The following is a 25819-nucleotide window of genomic DNA, read 5'->3' as shown; positions in this document are numbered from 1 at the left end:
CTAAGAAATACTGCAAAGCTAAGGCAACATCCTCCCTGGTTAGTGTCTCTGGATAAGAAACTGTGATCCACAAGGGATGTCATCAGAGAAAGAGACACGATATTTGTGTATGGATCGAGGTTGACAAAGTGGAAGGGAAAGATGGAATGAATGGCCTGTGTCTCCGAACCAGAAAATTCCAGGTCTGGCAGGTCTGACATTGATCCAAGCAGACCCAGTGACTTCAGTCTACCCAAGTCCCAAAGGACAGCTTCAGCACACTCCTCAGAGAAACCAGACCTGAAATCCCAGCACCCAGCAGTCTGAGGCAGGAGGAGAGTTGCAGAAAATTTCAAAACCAAACAAGGAAAGACTAAGTTTCCCAGAGAACCTGTCATCTTAGGTGGGGGTGGGGGTGGGGTGGCCATATATTAATCAGAAATGGGAAAGGGGGCCAAGTATTAGCCTGCTTTAGAGGAATGCTAGGCTTAAAGCAGAGTATCCACTGTGAAGAACCAGGGGGTGAGGATGCGCATTCATGCTCATTCTGAGACCTCGGGGGCGGGGTCAATGTTGGAACCATCCAGGGCAGATCTTCACTGTTGCAGGCGCCTCTGATGCTACCCAGACGGTACCAGAAACAATGAGAAGGTTGCTTAGCTCAAGTTGGCTGCCATTTCCTTTAGATTCATGGACCCCTCATGTGGTCCAGCTTCAGAAGGCAGGTGAAGGCCATGGTTTCTCAAGGGATCAAGCCATGCCCTTTACTGAGAAAGGCCTCAGCCCTCAGAAGGCCTTAGCCCTCAGAAGGCCTCAGCAATGGAGGGCTGAGACCGGTAAAAGCAGGCCCCAGAAGATGAAGGTTAGGGTGCAGGAAGGTCAACTCCCTGTTCTGAGATCTGAAATTGCTCCACTACGTGTCTCCTCTTTGCCGGCAATGGAGGGCAGGAATCATCGAGCTTGGTTTCCAAACATGGAAGCTTTGAGTTTTTCTCTAGTGGAACGAATGCTGAAGGCTCTACCCATCCCGTGCTGGTGCTGACGGTTCCCCCTCATGCTGAGGGCTCCCCCATACTGAGGGTCCTACCCCATGCTGAGGGCTCCCCCATACTGAGGGTCCTACCCCATGCTGAGGGTTCCCAGTACTGAGGGCCCCGCCTCATGCTGAGAGCTCCCCCATGCTGAGGGTCCCTCCCCATGCTGAGCCATTCCTTCCCAGCCCTCCATTGCTGGCCTTCTGAGGGCTAAGACCTTCTGAGGGCTGAGGCCTTTCTCAGTAAAGGGCATGGCTTGATCCCTTGAGAAACCATGGCCTTCACCTGCCTTCTTCCCCCACCCCCATGCCACTACAGGCAATCCCATGGCCCTAGGGGGTGTGGTCTTCATTTTCCAGATTTCAGGGATAGAAGAAGCCAAAAGGAGACCAGAGTCCAGATCTTACCACCACCCTAGAGATTGTTCAGCTGGGGACCAGCTTGCTAGAGGGGAGCTGAGCAAATAAGAAGGGGACAAGGGGGTAGTTTCTACAGTCACAGCCAGAAGAAGGTGAACAACTTCAGAACTGGTTCCCTCACACATTCCTTCCCAGGAGCACTTGTGGGATTATTATCCTGAGTCCCAGCCCCTGCCCCCCTGTGTGTGTGTGTGTGTGTGTGTGTGTGTGAGAGAGAGAGAGAGAGAGAGAGAGAGAGAGAGAGAGAGAGACAGAGAGAGAGACAGAGAGAGAGAGAAACAGAGAGAGAGCTGAGGTTGTGGTATTTTCTCTTAATGATTCAAAGTTTGACATCTAGTGTTTAGTGGGTATTATTAATGTGGACAGTCATTTCTCCTCATGGCCCCTTTACAACCTACACCCGGATGCCCAGGCAGGCCACACTCAGGCAACTGCTCAATGCAGCAGGTAGCTCCTTCTGGGGTCTGTGATGGTGTTAAAGGCTTTGGGTAGCAATGTAGATCCACAGTCTAGCAGGGATGAAGGGCCTCACGGGGGTGGGGGGGTGGGGGGGGGTGGGTGTGTCTCTTGAATCCCCTGCTGCCTGCTAGCCTTCTCCTCAGCAAAGGGGACAAAACTAGTCTTGGCTGGGAAACGAATCAGGGCCCAAAGCAAACCAGTCTGAGGGGTTGTCCCTGTCTGCACAAACCTTCTGTTTCTGGAAGTCTGAGGCAGTGAGTGTGAAGGAGGGGACAATGGCCCCAATGCTCAGAAAACAAAGGTGACTGGCTACTCTGTGACCAGATTTGATGTTTCCTCGAACTCAGAGGCATCTCACTTCCTCTTTGTACCCCTTGCCTGCCTCTTTTTATTTATTTATTTATAGAATCTGAGTGTTTTAGAATTAGTTTCTGTGGTATCTTGACTATTGTAACTGCCCACTACCCAGTTTCTTGTAGAACCCCTTAGGCTACTAACTGCATATCAAGGTATAATCAGAAATCTTAAGATGAGAGCGACTTAAATTCAACTTCACACACACAAAAAAAGCAAGCACCAAACAGACTTAATTCCATATATTGTAAAACTCTTTGGATATTACATGTTTATAGAGAGCGAGCTAAACAATTTATTGTGTAAGCCTATTTTCTCATCTGTATTTTATTTATTTATATTTTATTTTATGCATATGACTGTTTTGCCTGCAAGGATATCTGTCCCCCTAGAGCGTGCCTGGTACCCTCAGAGTCCAGAAGAGGGTGTCATATCACATGGAACTAGAGTAAGCCACCATGTGGGTGCTGGGAATTGAACCTGGGCCTTCTGGAAGACAGCCTGTGATCTCAACCAGTGAGCTATCTCTCTTGCCCACATTAGATATTTTAGTTTTAATCATCGTGAGGTATTTCATATCTACAAACAGGATACCAATGTGTAATGTAGATTTTGGTGATTCAGTGAGCAGCTACTTTTACATTTGTTTGTTTGTTTGTTTGTTTGTTTGTTTTGAGTATAGAGGTTAAATGACACCTTAAGGGATAGGTCCTCTTCCTATTGGTCCTGGGAATCGAAGTCAGGTCACTCATCTTGACTGCAAGCACCTTACTGGCAGAGCCACCTTGCAGGCTCAGCAAGCAGTTTTATTTAATGCTCCACAACGTCGTAAACATTTGCTGGAGAATCACCTGAGCGTGCAGAGCGCCCCCTATGGACCTCATAAGCAATGGCATCTGCTCTAGAGCTGTTAGGGTTTTGTGATTCCAGGAAGCAGAAGGACCAGGGAAAGTCCTCCTAGGACCGCAAAGGGAGTGGCATCGGTTTTATTTATGTCTACAGTTGGAAAAGAAAAAAAATTGTCTCAATTTCTTTTTATTTAAAACGACTAGGCCACAAGAGAAACCTATATCACAAACCTCCGTGCTTGCACATGGCGTAAGAAAGGCCAGATTTCGGATGTGCTGGTAGAAATCACTCTGATTTCCTGTAAATTCCGTGGAAGGTCCTCCTGAGCAGGTCCTGGAAGCAGCGTGTTATGAAACGTCTGCCGTCTGGGCCTGTGCATACCGGATGAGACCTTACTCAGCCTCTGCGGGCCAGCATTCCAGCTTGCTCTCTCACCTTACAATGTCACTAAACGGGGATAATTAGTACAGTTGTTGGGTCACAGTTTGTCGTCTATACTGTACTGCGTCTGTCCTGCGCGTTGGCGAGGTGTCTGCCCACAGTGGCTGATGGTGAGCGTAGCTAACGTGGAGTCCCATTGCCAGGCTGGGTTTTACAGAGTGTTGGGTGCGCTTCTAGTCAGTGCGAGGGCAAGGCCTTAAAAAACATCTCACAGGCCACCAAATGGTTCCGGATACAGCATGGTATTTAACCACCCACGACGCCTCCAGGGCAGGCATGGGTGGGTGGGTGGGTGGAGGCCCCGAAGCTCCGCCCCGGGCAGGCGCATCCTGGGGGTGGAGACCCAGGCGCAGAGGTCTTTGCAGTCCCGGGAGCGGCCCCTGCTGTCCGCTCTTGTCATTAAGTTTACCTCGTCAGAAGTCACTGCCTTTCCGGGGGAGGTGGCTCCTGTGTCCTGTCTCATTTGCTTAAAATAACAGCTCTGCAAACTCTTAGGGTGCTAAACCTCAAACACATCCGTCTTCGGTGCAGGGGATGGACACCCCGCGCACTTTGGACTCCTGCTGAGCTCCAGACTTCGTCCCCCCCAGCGCCACCATCTCGGTGCTACCCTGTTTCGAAAGTCGGTGGAGGAGGGGAGGCGGGGTGAGTGAAGCGGGGGAGGGGGGCGGAGGACCTTGGAAGGACCCCTGTTGACCCGGTCCACTTCCCTGCTTGTGTGTGTGTATGTGTGTGTGTGTGTGTGTGTGTGTGTGTGTGTGTGTGTGTGGTGGTCACGTGACCCTGACTCCCCTGCGCCCCCTGCCCGCCGCGGTGGGAATCAAACCTCAAGGAGTCCAAGAGAGGTGGGCTCCAGCCAAGGCCGGGCGAGGCCCCCAGGACTGGGTACTTGGGTCGCTGAACAGCATACACTTCGTTTCCACCGGAACATTTATTTACCTCTGTCTCCCTCCTCGGCTTTTCCTCCTTCCTTCCTTCCTTCCTTCCTTCCTTCCTTCCTTTCTTTTTTTCTTCCTTTCTCTCTCTCTCTTTTTTTTTTGGAAAGGAGCAAACATTCCAGTTTTAATGCGGCTCAATTATCTCCTTTACACGACGTAAACTGTTTCTCTTTAGCTCATTTCAATCTAGTAAATATGCTTCAGCAAGTAGCTAATTTTTCAAGGATGGCTTTGCCTCGCCATTTGCATATAAAGCGCTCTGGGGCCTACTCTGCCTCTGAGAAGGGAGAAGGTCGCTAGCGCTACGCCTTCCTCCTACAGGTAGGGCACCTGGGTTTGCTCTCAAGAAGGCGCTGTTCCTGGCTGGGGTGCCTCGGGGAAGGACAGCTCTCTTCCCCTTCTTCCAGTGAGGCCTCAGGCCCTGACCAGCAGATCCCGAGGAGAGGGCGCCTCCCCCACTGGGTGCCACCAGGCAAGGGAGGGTCGGGGACACATTTATCCTCAAGTGCGTTTATTAAATCGCATCTGGAGATGGATGGACGTGGATAGCAGAGAGGAAATCACAGGGCTCAGTTGAGCAATCTTCTGGCTTTAAATTCCGAATAAAAGTCTGGAATATTCCCGGGTCAGAGGGGCACAGTCTCATTAAAACCACTCTCGTCCCGAAACTGCAATGCAGGCATTAAAGTGCAGTATTTTTCAATTAGAGCTGACGAATTCAATCAAAATTCCATAGATTAGGATGAAATGAGGCATGGGTCATTTACAGGGGAATTTAATTGCCGAGCCATTAGACAAATAGTATATTTGCCATTCCCGCGTTATCCATCATTTTCGACATCAATACCGGGGCCGCATCTCCCCGTCCCGCGGCCGCCCGGCGTCGGCTGTAAACACTCCCTTCACCGTATCTTCTGATTATATCTGATTTCATTTAGGGCCATGGGGGATTATAAATGTTCACGCAATCAAGTTCATTAGGACTTCAAATCGCATTTCGGTTTAGGGTGGCTCCGCCGCTGTGCTCCGAGCTCTTCCCCAACCCTAGCGCGAAGCTCGCTGTCATCCTCGGCAGGAGCGAGCGTCGCTTCCTTTTGTCTTTCTGACACCCTGTTCCCTAGGTCTGAGCGCAGCTGGGACACCCCAACTCGCAGATCCGGATCACGGGAGGGTGGGCTAGACTCTTGAACCACAGACCCTCCAGCAGGGGCTCTGCAGGCTTTGGGAGACCCCTCCGCCACCCTCATCCCAGTGTTGCACAGTGAAGCCCCCTCCCCGCCCCCGCGGCCTGGGGCAGGAGCGCAACGCCTGGGATGCGCGATCAGAGCGCTCCCCGCGTGTTCGCGGAGCGCGAGTGCCTGCAAGCTCCGCTTCCCCAGCTTAAGCCGGCGCCGCGGGGAGCGGATGGGTCTCCCAGGTCCGGAGCCCTACAGATGCAGGCCTCTGGACAGCCTCACTGACACTAGGGACACACAGCCTCCCTCCCTCAGCCTGTTTTTTTTTTTTTTTCTTCATTCCAAGGACTCGGGTGGAGGCGGTACCCAGCCGAGCGGTTCTCTGTTCCTATTAGCAAACCCGGGAGACAAAGGGGGAGGCTCTTTAGCGACAAGAAAGGCTCAAGACATCCCTTCCAGCGCAGTTGAAAAATAATAGCTTAATATTAACGGCTTCTCATAAAAATATACTTTCACAGAGATACAGTTACAAGAAGAAAACCCTCATTTTATCCCCGTGTTTTGCGCTCATCGCTGTTAGCTGCCTGAGTAATTTAATTGGAATAGAACGTGAGAAATGTGTCATTTTTGAGGAACTTATGCATCACTTCCTAGAAATCTCATTGTGTTAACTAGGAGCCTACTGCGTTCTGTTTAGAAGCCGTAATCACATTTTTATGTGTCTGTATTACTCGTTAATGTGACCTCCTGTCTTTAGCAGATTAAAACAAATGTTCTCTTCATAACAACTGCATCAAACTCCGGCTTACATCAGATACACGGAAACCTTGTTTTTCAGACTCACCAACTTTCTTCAGAGCAGGGGAAAGGAAATCTGAGGGGGGGGGGTAGGAAGCGCCTACCAAATGAATAATTACACACCAAATTAAAACCAGGCATTAAATGCGCTCAACAGCAATACTGCGCTCTCAATTCTGTTTACTGCTTACAAATTGCATTACAAAAGAATCTACTCTTTTTATTGGAGTGATTAAGCAAAGAGTCTTAGGACTGCAGAAACACGATTCTGGGAGATGAGACAGGGACTGCGAGCCCAGCCACTTACATTACAATGGGGAATGTATAATTTTGTTAAAGCACACGTTTAACACACAAATGAGGATCGGGCCGTCATTATGGCACCATAAAAAAGTCAACTGAAAATCATATTTATTTATAGACACCTCCCTTATACAACGTGCATATTTAATACAAAGGAATCAAGCCATTCCATAATCAATATATTAATTACGGACTTTTAATGTTGCACCCTGCGATTCTATAGGGTACTTTATGGGTCTATAGTTTTTCCCGGGCTCACTTCCCTTCAGCAGGTAGGCTAAAACGCTTGGTGTTTTCTTCCTGTCTCTAGTGTGGGCGGAGCAGGCCGAAGGGCCTGGGTGAGAGACTTTGCTAATGGCGCCACCTGCAGGACTCGACGAGAAGGACGTTGCCCATCTCCGTAATCCTTCACAGGACTCTGGGCTTATTTCAGGGTAGCAATGTAACTTAAACAATTGAATGTTTATGTCATCTTTCAAAGACTGGAACATTCAAGACAAATCCTAGAGTGTTCGGAATATTTTGATGGTTGTAGATGATGCTTAAGTCCTGGCGATAAGATGGTGTGTTGTCTAGAACGGAAATGCTTAGACTTTGCAGCTACACCTGGAAGATTTTCTTAAAGAAATAATTTACCTTTAAAAAAGATTTAAGAAAAATTTTTTAATCATGTGTAAGTCTGGTGTCATGAGTGCAGATGCCCCTAGATGTCCAGAAGAGAGCCTGGAATACCTTGGAGTTATAGACAGGTGTGAACTACCAGATATGGGTGCTGGTGACTTAACTTAGGTCCTGTGCAAGACCACCCTGTGCTTAACCACTGAGTTGCCTCTCTGCCTTCTAATATATCTTTGAAACAGTGGGATAAAAGAGTCAATATTCGGGCTGGAGAGATGGCTCAGAGGTTAAGAGAACTGACTGCACTTCCAGAGGTCCTGAGTTCAAATCCCAGCAACCACATGGTGGCTCACAACCATCTGTAATGAGATCTGGATGCCCTCTTCTGGTGTGTCTGAAGACAGCTACAGTGTATTCATATATAATAAATAAATAAATCTTAAAAAAAAAAGAGTCAATATTCCTAGCCTATCATGTGGTCTTGGGGCAGATTTTAGTAGCCAAAGAAAACTTAGCATCCCAGGTTCTAGGGACTGAACAACTTGTTTAGATGCCCCTTAGTGGATCAGGAGGGCTGGGTGGTTGGAGTCAACTGGATGGTCCTCCAAGCTCGTATTTCAGGAATAGTAATTCCTGTAGTGAGTAGGTGTTTTCTGCACAAGTTCAACATCCGGCACGCCCCCCCTCCCCAACCCTCAGCATGTGCCTGAGGGTTAACTCGGAGGCTGGGAATTTGATTATACACAGTTGCTGAGATTAGCAGGGCCTCTTAGATCTACAGAGCCTGTGCTTTTCATTTCTCTGCAGTTCGTGTGGAATCCATGATTATTACCTGTCTTTAAATTAAACTGACACTTACGCTTTATGAAGATGCCTAATGCTGCACCCAGAATCTCAAATGAGCATATCTCATAGTGCCTGCCTGTGTACTAATTGTCCCTGGGCTCTGGACTGTGTAGAGGTCCAGCTGTGACCATTTCCTTCCATCCAGGGGAGGGTACACTTGCAGAGGCCCACCTCCTCAGGGCTGACGGCAGAAGAGGGCCTCGCCTGTGTGTTTCTGAATTCAACATGGTCAAGTAACAAGCAGTAATCAGACGTAGTTGATGAAAGCAGGAGAAGATGGGCCCCTTTTCTCCTTTGTATACAAGTAGCAAATAAAATGATCTCTTCTGGGCTGGAGAGATGGCTCAACAGTTAAGAAAACTGACTTCTCTTCGAGAGGTCCTGAGTTCAATTCCCAGCAACCACATGGTGGCTCACAACCGTCTGTGGTGGGATCCGATGCCCTCTTCTGGTGTGTGTCTGGGGAAAGCTACAGTGTTCTCGTATAAATAAAAATAAATAAATATTTTTTTTAAAAGGATCTCTTCTGTATAAATTTGAAACCAAATAAATATGCCATTGAACACTCTGTGTTGCAGGGCTAGAGAGGCAGGGAGCTCAGTGGTTGATAGCAGGTTGGGTTCTTACATTCGATCCAAGCTGAATTTCCAGCCTCCACGTCAGGCCGCTCACACCTGTACCTCCAGCTTCAGATGATGTGATGCCTCTGGCTTCCAGGGACACTGGCGCCGGCACACACATGCATATAATTGAAAAATGAGATAAGTCATTTGAAATAAAATAGAATAAAAAAACAAATGTTAAGCGTATAGAATTGACGTTATGTTCTGTACTCTAGAAAAATTGAGTTGAATATGAACTGTAATAAAGGGGAAAGAAGAGACAAAATAATAATAATAATAGCTATAATAATAATAGTAATAATATTGATACACCAAGGTGTGTATTGTTTGCTGGAGGAGAAGCAAGCTGGACTAGCCTCACTTCACAGGAGCTTGGTTTTGGAAGTTTATCTCAAGTGAATGATAGTTTCCCTTCCTTGCCTTCGTATTCTTCCTGTTTTAGGTTATAGCCTCTGTCTCCTCTTCCTCCTCCTCTTCCTCCTCTTCATCTTCTTGGCCCTCTTTCTTTTCTTGTAATAGCCATCAAAAAATTCATGTCAGTTTTATTTTGCTGAAACAAAGCACATTTCTAGCAATCATTCAACTCTGGGAGACCAATGAGTGAATTCCATTTAATGTGGGTGATTGAGTTCATGCCAAACAGCCATGGTAGGTGTTATGGACTCATTTGTTCACACAGGCATGATATTTATTCAGAATATTATTTGTGTGTCCTGGCAAATATCTCCTGACCATCATCTTGCAGCTGTGACATCATGCTGTTCAACGGTCAGGTGGAAGACAGGGAAACTCCCTATTGGTAGGTCAAGATGTAGTGATGTCACGGCACATCAGAATATGTTACCCCTCCATATTCAACAGAGAGAAAGAGAGGGGGTAGCTGGAGGGAGTAGAGCCCTTTTTCTCCAAGATCCCCTTGCCCTGCCCAAATGGCTCTAGAAAATCTTGGATGGTGGTTCTCAACCTCCCTAATGCTGTGGTTCCTCAGGTTGTCCTGACCCCCAACTATAAAACTATTTTCATTGCTACTCCATTACTGTAATTTTGCTACTGTTATGAGTTGTATCTGTGTTTTCTGATGGTCTTAGGTGACTCCAGTGAAAGGGTCATTCTACCACCAAATGGATTGTGACCCAAAGGTTGAGACCTGCTGAAGCAGGACAAGTTGTACAGCTTTATTTGGCTATGAGGTCCATGGGAAGCTGGCAAACACCAAATCTTCCTGGCCAATGATGCATCCTAGCCCAGCTCAGCCTCTAGCAGACTTTCAAGAACCTAGTGCAGTAAGTGAACAACTGTCAGAAGGAAAATAAAGCAAAACCCGAGCCCACGCCAAATGGAAACTAGCAAATGTTTGTGAGGGCACAGACAGTCGGTAATCTCCTGTGTTGGTGGGAATGAGGAACGATGCCTTAGCTCAGAAAACAAAAACTGAAACCAGAGCCACTGTCTGACCCAGAGGTCCCGCTGCCAGGTATCGCCAGGTTGACAGGATCTAGCATCACCTAGGAGACAAACTTCCAGGCATGCCCGTGAGGAGCCTCAGGCTAGATGTAAGTGGCCCCCTCCCTCAGCCTGGGGTCCTGGCTCGGATGAAAAGGAGAACCTGAGCTGAGCAGTATTCATTTCTCTGTGCTTCCCAAGTATGAATGGGACGTGAATGCCACCGCCCCATCATGATGGGATGAATCCACTCTAATTGCAAATCACATGAACATTTTCTTCCTTAAATCACACATGGACAGGTATTTGATCAAAGCAACAAGAATTTTTTTTTGGAGGGTGATGGTGTGGCGGTTTAAGTAGGTATGCCCCCTCCCCCGCCTAGATTTATGTGTTTGAATGCTTGTCCCATAGGGAGTGTGACCAAGCCAGCTCAGTCAACAGGGTCTCAAGGGAGGGAGTGAGGACTGAAAAGAAAAAGACAATTAGATAACATTATAACATGACTCCAGCCTGCGCAGAGGCTGAATCCGGTTTATTTTTTCCAGTCTGCTTTTATATCATTCTAGGTACATATAAAGAATATGGTTAGTTCTAGGTCAAGGAACAAAAAAGGCAATAAACAAAAATAGTCAAGGAACAGACAAGGCAATAAACAAAGTCCTGTGGTATTCAGGAACTTATCAAGATGATCAAGATCTTGAGTCTACTTCCTTGTCCCAGCCCAGTGTCAAATTCCTGACTGAGCCTATTTCTTTGTTCTGGCCCAATGTCAAATTCTTGCCAAATTTCTAGAATTGGCCCCAAAAGCTCTCCACAGGTGTGACCTTGCTGGAGGAAATGTGTCACTGTGGGGGATGGGTTTTGAGGTCTCATATAAAACTCAAGCTACACCCAGTACAGAAGATAGCCTCCTCCTGGCTGCCTATAGAAGAGGGTCCCCTTCTGCTGCCTTCAGATCAAGATGTAGAACTCTCAGCTCCTTCTCTAGCGTGTCTGCCTGCACACCACCATGCTTCCCACTATGACAATAAGGGCCTGAACCTGTGAAACTAACCCAGCCCCAATATTTTTCTTTTATGAGTTGCCTTGGTCATGGTGTCCCTTCACAGCAATGAAACCCTAATTAAACAGGTGGCTGTCATGATGGTTTAGAGGTACAGTTGAGCATTTTCTAAGGTGGTGTGGGATGGAGAGGGTGGCTGAGGGTGCGACCACAGAGAGGACAAGCACTTGCTCTGGTTTTCAGAATTTGATGAGGTCTGGGCTTCTGAGTCGCTGCCAGGGTTGAGCCTCTCTCCCTGCTTCCTAATTTTGTTTGTAGGAATAGAAGGACGTATCCGTTGAATTGTTTATCTGGGCTGGATTCTGGGTCACAGTGAGACTTAGGACCAGCAGAGACATGTATGTATTAGTGGGGCAATCCAAGTGCTCAGAATACTCCTGACTGCCAGATTCTAAAACTGCTGGAGATCTGCCTTCCATCCAGCATCTCACCACCCCTAACCTAGTGAGAGGGGCGCACATAATCAAATTGCAGTTGATTTCTTCCAAATAACTGTTCTTGTTGCTTCCTGAGGGTACCTGGCTCTGAATCCACCTGTCTCTAGGCTTTCATTGTAAGCTGCTCGTCACTGTCCAGTGTACTGAATTCCATCCCAGGACAGAGCAGCCTCTCCAGTTTCCCCCCAGGACTGCAATTCCTCACCTGCTCTCTGGTTCCTCATGTATGTTCAACGAAGTTCTGATTTCTTGGAGGCACAGACCAAGGTCTCCTGGTCCGTTCCTAACTCTCTCCGGAACTACCTATTTCCGGCTGCCAGTATATAAGACCCATCCTTGGAGAGGATGAGTCACTCTCCCTCCTTTGTGCCTGCCACTTTCCTGCACTCTTGCCTTTGTTCAAGATTTCCTTTTTGCATGGAGATTTCTAGAAGTCTAGTAGGAGGGGCAGGGGTGGGAAGAGTCACCTGGATGCAATCTTGAAACAGTGTTTATTTACTCTTTGGTTGGACAGACAACAAAGGGCAGGATGAGGTCAGGTCTTCCAAAGGAGTTGGATGATGTCATCCTCAAGGAGCACTATGACGACATGTGACAGCCCATGAGGGCTCCTTCAGCCTACCTCCTTTGTGATCGCTGTCCTCAACGGGTAGATTCTACTTGGTCCCTGTTCTTATTTTCACCGTGGGTTTTACTGAGACATCCCTTATTGCAGGTGTTTGCTGGGGTCTGAGCTCCCTTCACACACTGGAGCAATAGGAGTGCGTGTGCCCATCCGCTCCGAGGTTCGCCTCAAAGCATCTCATCCTAGCTGTAATTAGAAAGAAAAGGGGCCACTCTGCTTAGCTCTAGAAGGTGGTCATGAAAAGTTCTTGCTTTCAAATGCGGGACTACAGTATGGCTCTGTGGTAGAGCCCTTGCCAAAGGTATGAGAGGCCCTGGGCTCCATCCCCGGCATGGAAAAAAAAAAGAATAAAGCAACCCCCTCCCCCCCCCCAAAAAAAACCCAAAAGAACAAGGTAAGGACACCATTGTCACTGAACAGTGTAGTCTTGACCATTACAAGAAGAAAGTGCTCATCCTGCCACAGGGCCACCCAGCAGGCATTAGGCTTGGTCAGGAGGTGGGATGAGGGAGGGAGAAGGAAGGACAAACAGGTCTTGGGTTTATTACTTACCATAATTGACTCTGCCTCCTGGATAGAGCATTTTGTTCTAGGTGTCTGGCTACTGGTCATGGAGAAGTCGAGGCAGAGCAGAGGTCCTAAGTGAGGGTCTAATAAAGGAGGTGACCATGTGTGGGCCCTGGGGTGACAAGTTTGCACAGGGAAAGCATGGTCAGCAGAGTTGCTTTCTTTCTCTAGGGACTGGCTAGCCACAGGAGGGGCAGTCCTTTGGGGTCAGCAAGGCTCCCTATGTTGAAGCATCAGAACAACAGACGTAAGGATTAAGGGAGTGCAGGCCTTGATGTTCTGATGTCCCTTGCTGTGTGGCGCTCAGTTTGAGCTCAGGCACCTCCCAGCCCATGTGCTTTTCCTGGTACCTGGCTTCTGCCAACAGTTACCAGAGTGCGACCAGCAAAGGTTGAAAGACGGTTTTAGGCAAAAGACACCTAAGTGACCAAGGTCTGGCTTACCATCCTCCGGTGTCCTGAGAGTGCTGGGCTCTCCTGTGCTTGTAAGCACAATAGGCCCCTTGAAGGTATATCTGGCCCTGGAGTGGATGTCCTATTGGTAGGGGGGTCTGCTATGCTCTGGGCACAGTTCCCCTCCAAGTGGCTGGCTCCAGAGTGATGGGTGGCTCTCCTACAAGTCCAAGAGTTTATAGCCCAGGGAGGAAGTCACCATGCTGCTGACCCACGGGGGCTGGACCTTGGAAACTGTTCATTATCTCTTAGTTTGATTTTGGTTTAGGGTACTTTTTGACAGCAGCCTTTGTGACACTAACTACGTGTTCCTCACACACACAAAAAACAAAAGACAGAGGATTTTATTTTTTTTTAAAAAAGCAACCCAAAACATTTATTTACCTTATTTCATGAATGTTTTGCTACATGCATATATGTACATGCAGTGCCCATAGAGGTTCTTGGAACCCCTGGAACTGGAGTTCTGGATGATTGTGCACAACCAGGTAAATGCTGGGATTCGAACCCAGGTCCTCTGCAAGAGCAGCTTGCCACCTACAGTAACAGTTACCAATTCCACGTCAAGGTGCACTTGAGGCTTATGTGTCTGTGCCTTTCCTGGTTATTTGGGAGATGGAAGGGGGTGGATATGCACCCCCATATCAGGGTGCTGTCTCTCACATAGAGCCTCGGCAGAAAGTCAAAGATGCAGAGAAAAACCTGGGTCCCAAGGCTGTGGTTTCAACGCAAAACACCCTCTGGCTCCAAAAGCAGGTAATTTTGCAAGGTCTCAGGTAATGGTAGCCGGGGCACCAGGTGAATGCATTCCTTGCCAAAGAGTTTTCGAATGGTACAGCGGCACAGGTGCTGCAAGCAGCGCGGGGTGTGTGCCAAAGCAAAGAGGGACCTGTAGAAAGTCTTGTGCATCTAGAAAGAAAGGAGAGGGAGAGTGAGATGGTGTCTGGAACTAACATTCTTCCTGACAGAACCAATGTTCATGCCATCTGTGGCTCATGGGTGCCAGAGAGAGACACAGCAGAGGGAAAAAGCTGTCACCTGAGACCTGGCCTCCACCCAGAGGAGTGTCATGCTTTTCCAAAGTAAAGCTGGCATTGTATCAGAGAGACATGGTTTGGGGCTGATTTCTTCCAACCCCTTTCTGCCCTTCTCCTGGCACAGCAGCCCTGCAGCTCTGGAGGTGACCCATCAATCTGAAGCAGGCCGGGTGTGTTGTGTCTGCACAGCAGTGGGCTCAGGAACCCTGTCAGAGCCCATCAGCTCAAGGCTTTGTAAGGCATTCACTGACAAGGGCAGCAAGACCTCAGGGGATGTTCTCTGTGAGCTTCTGTAAGGGGAGGGTCTTCTCCCTCCCCTCCCGGAGCCACCTCTGGACTCTGTCATGTGTGGATGCAATGCTCACAGTACTCCAGGTCACATGTCATGATCTGCAGTTCCTACGCAGGGCCAGGGGGCATGCCTTGGAAAGGAACCAGAACCTGCAGCTTCAATGCCTCCTTTCCTGCATGCTGCCCCTCTGAGCCCCAGTATTCTTCAAGTGGTCAGGGGGGTGACTGTTAGTTCTTCATGTTCAATAGCATGTCACCATGGTTTCTTGGTGTCAACAGAGGTTCCACAACCTCGGGATTCCAAAACTCAGAGATGGGTCTATTACGCAGTGCAGCCTCGTATTTATGTGAAACATATGCAGTCCTGTTTACTCTCGATCCCTCTAGATTACCCATAATGCCTACAACAATGTAAATGCTATGTAGGATTGTTGCATGCTGTGATGTTTAGGCAATAATAAATGATGAAGGTGTGCATATTTTGGGGGGAGATCCAATTTGCCTATCATATTTTGACCTATGGTTGGTTGGCTCCAAAGGGGCAGTGCCTACAGACCACCAACTGTTCCCTTCAACTTTCCTGTCTTCCTTCTTCAGATGTTTTACTTCCTGAGTGTACCAGTTGGTTTTATATCAACTTGACACAAGTTAGACTCATCAGAGAGGAAGGGCTCTCAGTTGAGGAAATGCCTCCATGAGATCCAGCTATAAGGCATTTTCTTAATTAGTGATCTACAGGAGAGGGCCCAGTCCATTGTGAGTGGTGCCATCCCTGGGCTGGTGTCCTGGGTTCTTTAAGAAAGCAGGCAGAGCAAGCCATGATGAGCAAGCCAGTAAGCAGCACTCCTCCATAGCCTCTGCATCAGTTTCTGCCTCCAAGTTCCTGCCCTGCTTGAGTTCCAGTCCTGACTTCCTTTAGTGATGAACAGCAATGTGGAAGTGTAAGCTGAATAAACCCTTTCCTTCCCAACTTGCTTTGTGGTCATGGTCATAGCAACAGAACCCCTAACTAAGACACTGGGTTTGAGTGCCAAACTCCAGACAGAGAAGTGAGAAAGGACTTCTCTCCTGTAGCATCAGAGAAGGAGGGAGGCAACGTCTCACCTGGTATACTTCTTCAGGGATGGCCTCCTGCCAGGACTCAGACACTCGGAGCTGAGTGTAGGAGTTGAACAGAACTTCAATGACAGCAGGTACCTGTGCACATGTCCTCAGCACCTGGGGAAAGTGGGAGGCACGATGCAGGGTGAGGGGCTTGGGGTCCAACGAGAGAAAGGCTCGCAATGCAGGCATGTTCTTGCATTTCGTGTCTGCTACTCCCTGGCCCCGTGATCTCCAAGGCCCAAGTCACACCACCCAGAGTGACAGTTCCAGGTGTTGTCAGTGAGCTGACCCATCAGGTCCAGGAGCCTGTGGCTCTTCCAGGAAGCCCACATCCTCTGGCTGGCTACCTGTGCTCTCAGGGCTCGGGCTTAACAGTCACGTTTAGAGGCTGGGCTGGGCTGGGGGATGCTGACGACAGACCTCTGCCTCCACAGAGCTGCTCAGAGCAAAGGAAAGCAATTCAATGGGCAGTGTGGCCTGAGGGGTGTGGTCCAAATTTTCCACCTCAATTTCTTTAGTGTCAGGAAAGAAAGAGTGGCAAGGATGGGGGCAAGGAACTAGTTTTACTGTCGTTGACTTCCTACTTCATGACCCTTACACTTGACCTCACAATCCCCATAGGACTCTTTACTTATTGACTTTTAAAGATCTAGTTTTATTTTTACAGTGTGCCTGTGTGTCTGTGTGTCTGGAGTATGTGCGTATTTCATCCTGGTGTGGTGGTTGGTGCATGCCTCTCATCCTAGTACTTGGGAGGTTGAGTATCTCTCTGAGGTCTGTCAGCCTGGTCTACATAGTGAGTGCCGGGACAGCCAGATCTACATGGTGAGACCCTGTCTCAGAGAAAGAGAGAGAGAGAGAGAGAGAGAGAGAGAGAGAGAGAGAGAGAGAGAGAGAAATTAATTTTTACCTAGGTATATGTGCGTGTGCTTGCCTGGGGCAGGAGTTACAGGATTGTGAGGAGCCTCATGTGGGTGCTGGGAGCCAAACATGGGTTGAAGAATTAATAAGCACTATTTTCTGGGCAGATAAGCATTTTTGCAGCCAGTGTTTTTTCATCTTTGATATTAATATTCTTACTTACTTTTTAAAATCTTATTACATTGGTCATCATCTTATGTTTTCTGTCAACAACAATTGGTAGCTGGCCTAATCATCTTATTCCTAATTTGTTATGTTTGATTTTGAAGTTAGCATCTCATTATGTGATGCCACCACCACCTCCTCTTTTTCCTCCTCTTCCTCTTCCTCTCCTCTTCTTCCTCTTCCTTTTCTTATTCTTCAAAAGATTTTTTAAATTTATTTTATGTATACAAGTACACTGTAGCTGTTTTCAGACACACCAGTAGAGGGCATCAGATCCCATTACAGATGGTTGTGAGCTACCATGTAGTTGCTGAGAATTGAACTCAGGACCTCTGGAAGAGCAGTCAGAGCTCTTACCACTGAGCCATCTCTCCATTCCCCCACTTCTTCATCTTGTTGATATTTGTTTATTTATTTATCTATTTATTTATTTAATGTACATTGGTATTTTGCTTGCATGTATGTCATGTGAGACTGTCAGATCCCCTGGAACTGGAGTTACAGATGACTGTGAGTCACCATGTAGCTGGGAATTGAACCTAGGACCTCTGGAAGAACAGTCAGTGCTCTTAACCGCTAAGACATCTGTCTCTCCAGTCCCCAAATCATAAAATTTTAGTCCTCTTGGTTATTGGGAAGAATTTCAAAAGTAGACAATCTTTGGAATTAAGAAGACAGAATAATTTTTTAAAGTGTTTCCTTAGGATTCAAATCCAGGCCTAACACCAGGGAAAGGCCTTGCTTCTGACTACACTGCCAGCAGCAGGTGCCAACACATTCCTTTGACATTGTTAAACCCTGGTACTTCATCTAAGTATCATGTTTTCAATTTCTGCTATGGTTATTAGCACATTTTACTTTAACTTCTCTGGGATGAAAATCACCTGTATTTTCTTGGCATCCCATCTCCATTTTAGAGAAATTTAGTGAAGAGACATGAAAGGCCATGGGCGGGAGAAGGCTATGAGGAGCATCGCGTGCACCATGAGAAGTCCCGCCCTGTACCTCAGGCACAGGCCTGTTCGAGGTGTCTGAGTGGAGGAGCAGCAGGATTGATTCTCTTTAGAGGTGAGTGTTGAAGGGAGCTTAGAAGGCAGAGAGACCATTTTTCCATGACTCTGGGGAAAGGTAGCTGTCAGTACTCCTCACTCAGAATGGCAGTCGGGGGTGGGGGGTGGGGGTGGGGGAGGGGGAGAAAATGTTGTCTTCTGCGTGTTTTCTCATCCTTTTGGGCTTCTTTCTTACTCTCCTCTCTCCTGGGCTCTTTTCTCATCTCCATGGTTTTTTCTTTCTTTCAGAGACGGGTGTTTCTCTGTTCATTCCTGTCCCTGTCTCTTCTCTGTTGTCCCTCACCCAGTTTCCTGGCTTCCCATACCATCCCCACGCCACTGCACTCCAGGCCGGTAGAATCTCATTCTCTTGGACTCTGGGCTTGAATATCCATCCAATGGCTTCCTTCTAGCCTGGGTGCATTGAGCTGGGCTCCCTGGTACACACACTGCTACCTGCTGTCCTGGCCCTGGTCTTGTCCGTCTTAGCTGAAGGCACACACATCTTTCTAACTCTCAGGCTAGAAGCCTTGGGGCTGCCTTTGACTTCCATGTCTCTCATTATCCATATTCAGTGTGGAGAAGCCCTCACAGTTCTGCTTTCAAGGTCCACCCTGAATCAGAGCGCTTCCTTAGCCCCAGGGCATTCTGCATGTGGGTCACCATGCCAGCATTCCGCATGTGGGTCACCGTGTCAGCATTCCAACTTGTCCTCCTTGTCTAGTCTCTTCATCATGGCAGTGGTGGGGGGGGGATCTTATGAAACAGTCAGCGGTGCCATTGCTCTGCAGATATCACCAATGGCCAAAGTCACAACAGTGTCCCTCAGAGCCCCTGCCAGTCTCCCACCCTCATCATCCCGACTACCTTCATCCACCTTGGTCCTGTTACTCTACACGGAGCTCAGGCTGCACCAGGTCACAGACTGACTGCCCCTTAGGATTGCTCGTCCCAAGCCCTCTGTGCAGGTTACTTCCTCCTTGCCTTCAAGTTTTGGTTCAAAGGCCACCAACCTTAACTCCTGCCCACTTTGAACTTACTGATACATTCCAGTCCCTTCTTCCTTCCATAAAAACTGTCAGGATATAAACGAAGCATTGTGTTGATCCCAATAACAACAACAACAACAACAAAAAGCTGGACATTTTGAGGGAAGGGGTTGCAGAGCTACATGCTGGCCCAAGATTAGTGGGCACAGCCTCATACAGAAGACACGGATACAGGGACATTTCCCAGTACCTGTCTGTCCAGCTTCAGAAGACATCATCCATGTTACTAACTCTGAGGCCAAGGAGTATCATTTAAAAAGATCACATAGAATTCTCTTAATTAAAGATATCTGCATTCATTTCTTGTGTATGTATGCATGTGTATGTGTGCCAGTGATGTGGATGGAGGTCAGAAGACATCTGGCCCGAAGTTAGTTTTCTCCTACTTTATGTGTCTCAGGGTTTGAACTTGGGTCACCAGGCCTGTTGGCAAGAGCTTTGCTGCGACTTCTTGCTGGCCCGTGCAATTTTCCTAATTCCCCCCTCTTGTTTTGCTGGCTACTGTCGGCTGATATCCAACTTGCAATCCCGTGCCTCAGTTTCCCAAATGTAGGATCACAGGCATGGACCACTGTGCCTCACTTCACTTTTGCTTTTTGAAATTCTTCTTTACTTCACCTGCTTTGCACTCACTCTTAGTTCACCGTGGGGGCGTGCTCCTTCTGTAGTACTAAGTGTTCTCCTGAGATAGCACACTATCTGAGGAGACACTCTCTGTGGTTGTTGTTCAGGTTAGCATCTCCTCGGCCTTATTACACTCATGGCTAACAATGTCTTTCTTCCCTGTTTAACTGCAGGGTCCCTGAGGGAGGGAGTATGGGGCTCTCTGATCTGCTCACCCATTATCCAAAGTACCCAGCATCTCACTGGCACCTGACCGGTGCTCATATGTATCTGCTGAATAAATAATAGAATAGAAATACTTTTTTGTTCTTAATAAAAAAAGGATCAAAGGATATGTTTTCTGAGCTGTTCATATCTGAAAATACTTTTCTTTTGGTATCCAATGAAAGCTACCCAGCCTTGGGTCTAATAGTCTTAGTGTCCAAATGTTTCCTTTATAATATGTTGAGGGCTTTTTCAGCTTCTTGAGCAGAGGGTCTCTTTCTCTTTGTGTCTGCTCAATTTGTGTGTTCCTTCACCCTCAATAAATGTTTTTCTTCAATTGAAAATATGCTGATGAAGTCTGAGGACATAGCTCAGTTTGGTAGAGTGCTCCTCTAGCATCAAGGGGCCCCAGTTTCAACTCACAGTGCCATATAACACTCTGGTGTGGTGGCACGTTGCTGCCTCCACCTCAGAAGTATGCTACTACACCCGAGGTCTTTCTTAACTATGTAGCAAATTTGAGGCCAGGCTTGGCTACATGAGACCTTGTCTCAAAAATATACACAAAGGATATTTCATGGTCTTTTGCTGATATTGTAGCCAAGAAATCTGAATCCAGCCTATCTTTTATATTTGTAGAAGTAATCTGTTTTCTGATTAGAGAGCTAGTAAGATTTCTTCCCCCATGTACTTTATGAACAGTTCTGCTTGAATGTCTTAGGTATGTTTCCTGTTCTTGTCAAGAACACTTACTTAACCTTGAATTAAACGTTAAGACTTTTAGTGCAGCAAGCTTTCTTCTACTACATTTCTCTGGAATATGGCTCCTGATTCTCTTATTCTAGGCTTACCTTGAATAATGTCACTATCTATTGCAGCTGTTCTCAATTTGTGGGTCACAACCCCTTGGGAGGTTGAATATTAGATATTTACATTATGATTCATAATAGTAGCAAAATTACAGCTATGTTGTAGCAACAAAATAATTTTATGGTTGGAGGTCACGACAACATGAGGAACTGTATTAAAGGGTCTCAGTGTTAGGAAGGTTGAGAACTGCTGATCTATTGGCTGGCTATATAGTCTGTCCTTTGTGCCCGATACTTTCTCTTGGTCTCCTTCCACTTTCAGTACTTCAGAGGTTGAACTGATCAAGGTGATTTTATTAGAGTCCAGAGATCATGACTATCCCCGGGAGCCTGATATCAAGTGAAACCAGAGCCTGCCTGGCAGAGACTGTGAGCTGGGTGTGGTCTGGGACCAGGGAAGCTGTTGCTGAGTCAGGAGAGGACATGGGTGGTGTGGATTGGGTGAGCAAGAGGGGAGGAAGCATGACTTCTTTTTCTTCTACCCTTAAATTATCTGCAGAGCCCTCAGGCACAGCCCAGCTGATATGTGGCCCTCTATCCTTCCATGCAGGATAAAGACCTGAACTGGGAGCATCAGGGAGGGGACCTGAGGAGGCACAGGAAGCATGAATAGCACCCTGACTTTAGTCTGCACTCTCTGCCTGTTTCTTGTCAGATCCTTCTGTTGACTGTCCTTAGCCTGTTCTGCCTTCACAGATCACAGAAGCCGTCTTCACTCAGCTCTCGGCTTTTCTTCCAGATCGTCTGCTGAGACAACACATTTCTTCTCTACACTTCAGATGCTGTACTTTTCCTTTTTTTTTTTTTCTGTCCCCTGACCCTGGAGATCCACTGACTTTTTATTCTTGGATATGTAGTTTATGCTCATGAGTACATGGGTCCCCACGCCTGTGCCTGTGCACGCAGAAGCCAGCATAGCACATTCACTGTCTTCCTCTGTTGAATTCTGAGTTACTGCCTTGAGACATGGTATTTCATTAAACCCGAACCTTGCAGTGTGGGCTGGGTAGCCAGAGTGGTCTAGAGATCTACCTCTTCCCTGATGCCTGGTCCACAAATGCTGGGATTACAGACATGCATGTAGCTCTGTCTGGGTATTTTTATGTAGGTTCTAAGGTCCTCTTGACTGCAGAGCAAGCGGTCCGAGTATTGAACCATCATCACCCTGGCTCCTCCATTTTCTTTCTGATAAAGGTGAACCTGGTGTAAGTCTGTGAACACTTGGGGAAGTCTTGGTCCTGTTCTGTCTAGTCATCAGAGTGGAGGGTGGCTTATAAGACACATGTCCATCCGCTGAGACCTCTTCCTGTCCCCCCTTTTCTAGGAGAGTCCTCAGGCTGCTCTGTACCTAAGTTCCCCATTTCTACCTATGCATATATGCTCCATATCCCAGTTGCATCCCAGCTCCCCGCCCACTGTTCCTGGCTGCCTATACACAATGCCACCGCAGGGGGACACTCAGTGAGAAGCTGCTATGCTAGTCCTGCCCCAGGCTGCCCTTCCTGTCTTCTCTTGCTTCTATCTTCAAAGGCATCTTTCAGAAGACAGGAACCACCACTTCTAGACCCGTCATCTCACTGACCCTGTAACAATGTTGTTCACTTTGTGTGTGCCCATATCTTCAGGCAAGCGCGTGGCCATCTGTAGACAACCTGAGAAAGTTCTTTCTCTTGCTGTCACATTGTTCTTGGGGATTGAACTCACTCAGGCTGTCAGGGTTGTTGGCAAACACCTTTACCCACTGAGCCATCTCTTATGCCCTACATTGCATCGAAAGAACCTCTGGTCCATTTCTTGCACTGTAAGAATTTCTGGTTCTTTTCTTCCAATCTATGACCATCACCGAGTCAAGCTTCAGCCATTTTCAGAAAAGGAGACAGAGCGGACTGAGCTGCAGCTGAAGGGCTCTGGCCCAGGAACACCCTCTGACCTGTTCTAGCCAGGTACTCTTTACTTGTTGATATTCCTGGTGTCCCCAGTCCCAATCCTGGGCCATCAGCTCTCACTCACTCTCTCCTTTCTGCTGGGGAAAGCCAGCCCCCAGCCCCAGTCTCCTGCTTCTCAGGTGGGCTCTGGTAATTTCTGTTTTCTGAGGCCATGCTATCCCCCTCCCCCAACCCCAGACTTGTTCCTTCTCTGCAAAAAAATCACTAAATGCCTCTCAGGGACTGCATGCTACACAGACCTCCCCCATCCAGGGTAGAAAAGAGCTGCCCTCCCCTAGGGCGAAGCACCACCCCTTCTCCCAACCCCTCCCCCACACAGGGTCACAGACTGTGACAAAGTCTTATTGCCTGTCTCCAGGAATTCATTTTCTGTCTCTCCCTCTGTTCCACCTCTCTGGGGCTCCCCGCCCCTCCCCAGCCCCTCAGCACCGTGCCCCTCGTGTTTGCCAGGCAGCTGGCTGCCTTCATTATTTTTACGCCAACACAGTTTAAAAATCTCCGCTGCCTCCTTGCTGTCTGCAGAGAGGCGGCTGCCACATTACTCTGACACGTTGATGTCATTAGTGTCCAAGCGCACGCTCTTCAGCTAATGAGGCGGCAGAAAGAAAATTAAGGGGAAAAATCACACAGGCACATTGCTTTATATGTAGATGGAGAAATAAAGGAAGGGTAGGAAAACAGAGGCAAGCTTCCTGATGGCTCCCGTCCCTCCTCCCCTGGAGACACTGCTGCGCAGCGGGCAGCCAGGGAAACTGCGCCTGCTTTTTGACCACAGTTCTACAATCTCCTGCCCAAATCTGGGGAAACTAGTCAGCAGCTGAAGTCACCTTACTTAATTTTGGAATTAGATACAAAACAAGAAATCAGAGGTTCTGGTTCCAGCACTGTCAGTGTTCGGGGGTGAGCCAAGACCTGGAATCTGCAGAATCTTCCATTCTCCCCACTTTGTATTTCCAGCTCTGTCTTCGTCTTCCCCATCTGAATTTTCACAATGGCCGATGGGTCCTCTCTGCTCTCTCCTCCGTTTTCTTCTCCACACTCAAGCAGATTCATTTCTTGCACAGATTTTGTTAGTTACTTCCTTCATTTTAAAAACAATGAACTAACTGGATCTCTCTTGTCCTTAGGCAAAGGCTCACCAGGCCCTTCAAGAGGTGCTGAGGTGCCTGCTCAGCTGGTTCAGCATGGGTGGGGGTGGGGATGCAGAATGGGTATGGGTGTGTGTTTCTATTTCCACTTCAGCCCTTTGGTCATTTTCCTGGAAGGTACACATTCCTGAAAAGGCTTGCCCTGTCCTAGGGTATCTGCTCGGTGTCTAATACTCTCTGCTCAAGGCTTTGGCCCTCAGACCTGGGATTGCACATTGCATACTTGGGGTCTCTGATACCCCAGTGTGATGATTAATTTTGATTGTCAACTTGACGGGATCTAGACTCACCTGGGACACATCTGGTTAAGTGAAATGGGAAGACCCATCCTAAACGTGGGCGGCTCCCCCTGTGGACCTGAGCTGACTGTGATGGAGAGCTAGCTATAAGCACCATCTCTCTTCTGCTTCCTGACTGTGGGTGCAATGTGACCAGCTACACCACACTCCTGAGGCTATGAAGCCCTCACCATGGCACTCTGGACCCACAAATTGTGAGATGAAACAAATTTTCTTAAGCTGTTTCTGTCAGCTTCTTTACCATAGCAGTTAAAAATAAATAAATAATACACACAGCCAACCGAGGCCAAGATGAAACTTGACACTTGCAAAGTCTAGTGCTTCTGTGACACAGCTCAGGATGTATGATTGTCTAAGTCAGGCTGCTCATGAGGGCGGAAGTCTGTGTTCTCCTGCCCCCAGTGGAACTTCAGGCAGGATTCCTAAGCATGGTTATTTTTATTATTTTTAACTATGTGAATGTGTGTGTGTGTGTGTGTGTGTGTGTGTGTGTGTGTGTGTATGTGTGCACAAATGAATGCAGGTGTCTGAGGAGACTAGAGGTGTTGGATACCCCCTAGTCCTGGAGTTCACAAGAGGTTGTGAACCATCTGATGTGGGTTCTGGGAACTAAGCTAAGATCCTCTGCAAGAACAGTATGTGTTTTTGGCCTTCAAGCCCCTTAGCATGGTTGATAAACGAATCCATGTGTGAACACATGAGAGGCGTTGTGCGTAGGCTCCACAGCCAATGAAGCAGTTAGGGAAACTCATGGCTGGCCTAATCCTTATGCTACTGCTAGGTCCGAGGCTTAGTTACCTATGACCCTTGCAGGGGTAGCACATTTTGTCTTCATCATTACAGGGCTGGGTCAGGGAAAAAGCATGACACAGGAAGAGGTAGAATGCAAAGGGGTCTGGAGAGGGTTGGTGGCATCAGGGGACAAATACAACTGATCACTTGATCCCGTGTCATTTCAAGTGGCTCTCAGCCTAACACAGAGAAGAAGGGAGGGAGGGAAAGGGCTTGAGTCAAAGGCTGTGGGGTGGGACGGGCCGGTCAGATTCTTCCTAGAGGCCACTGGGCTTAAAGGCCCTCCTCGCCTCTTCATGGGCCCAACATTCTCTTTTGGGTTGAACCTGAAATGTGCTCTTGAAAGAGATAGACAAAGGAAAATGGGGCATTTCAGAGTCATGATTTCTAGGAGTAATTCTGTAAAGCCTTCAGTGCCAAATCACAGCGGGGCTCGCATTCTTGGATCTCCTCACTGTCCTGAGAGTCCACTGGCCCAGACTTATGTTAATACTTTCTAGGACTGATGCCTGGTTACCAGCGTCTACCTGAACCTGCTGGGGCCTACACCCCTACCTCTGATGTGAACTAGAGATCAGCAGGGCAGAAGGGCCTGGACACAGTGGCCCCAAAGTCTGCCACTCCTTGGTTGTCACATCAGCACAGTGAGCACAGGGCAGAGGATGCCTGATGCCACGACGGTGCCTTTGTCTGGGCACAGGGAACTGTGATTTATGTCACACGCTCTCCGTGAAACCTTTTGCCTCAGTAATTCTGCGCTCCATGGGTGTCTCTTTACATCTATTTAAAGTACGGCTGGCTGCTGCTCACAGGGGCTGCATGCTCTGTGGCACTCCAGGTGGCTTGGTGTCTGCCTGCCATGGTGCCTGTGTCTCGCCTGTGGAGCATTCCTTGC

At 48.0% G+C, this 25819-nt stretch overlaps 1 protein-coding gene and 1 long non-coding RNA gene across 5 annotated transcripts in view; one reads left to right on the top strand and one right to left on the bottom strand.

Annotated features, from left to right (window-relative positions):
* The first annotated feature begins 3983 nt into the window (after positions 1-3983).
* Positions 3984-25819, top strand: part of LOC114610722 — a 29951-nt gene continuing 8115 nt past the window's right edge. The window contains exons 1-2 of one of the 3 annotated variants that reach the window (XR_003709727.1): positions 3984-4180; positions 17862-18012. This is a non-coding gene — a long non-coding RNA (uncharacterized LOC114610722). Of the gene's footprint in view, positions 4181-17861; positions 18013-20847; positions 22683-25819 lie in introns of those variants that run through there. The other 2 variants (XR_003709728.1, XR_003709726.1) reach the window with 2 other exon arrangements.
* Positions 14021-25819, bottom strand: part of Asb18 (ankyrin repeat and SOCS box containing 18) — a 62089-nt gene continuing 50290 nt past the window's right edge. The window contains exons 5-6 of one of the 2 annotated variants that reach the window (XM_028755331.1): positions 15859-15972; positions 14021-14335 (exon numbers count right to left, since the gene is read on the bottom strand). In XM_028755331.1, the coding sequence (XP_028611164.1) occupies positions 14150-14335; positions 15859-15972 (300 nt within the window). In that variant the 3' untranslated portion in view covers positions 14021-14149. The remainder of the gene's footprint in view (positions 14336-15858; positions 15973-25819) is intronic. The other variant, XM_028755332.1, reaches the window with a different exon arrangement.

Source organism: Grammomys surdaster, unplaced genomic scaffold, assembly GCF_004785775.1.
Source record: "Grammomys surdaster isolate TR1022 unplaced genomic scaffold, NIH_TR_1.0 126059, whole genome shotgun sequence".
NCBI lineage: Eukaryota > Metazoa > Chordata > Mammalia > Rodentia > Muridae > Grammomys > Grammomys surdaster.
Note: the sequence above shows the minus strand (reverse complement) of the source record. Positions and strands in the feature narration are given on the sequence as shown.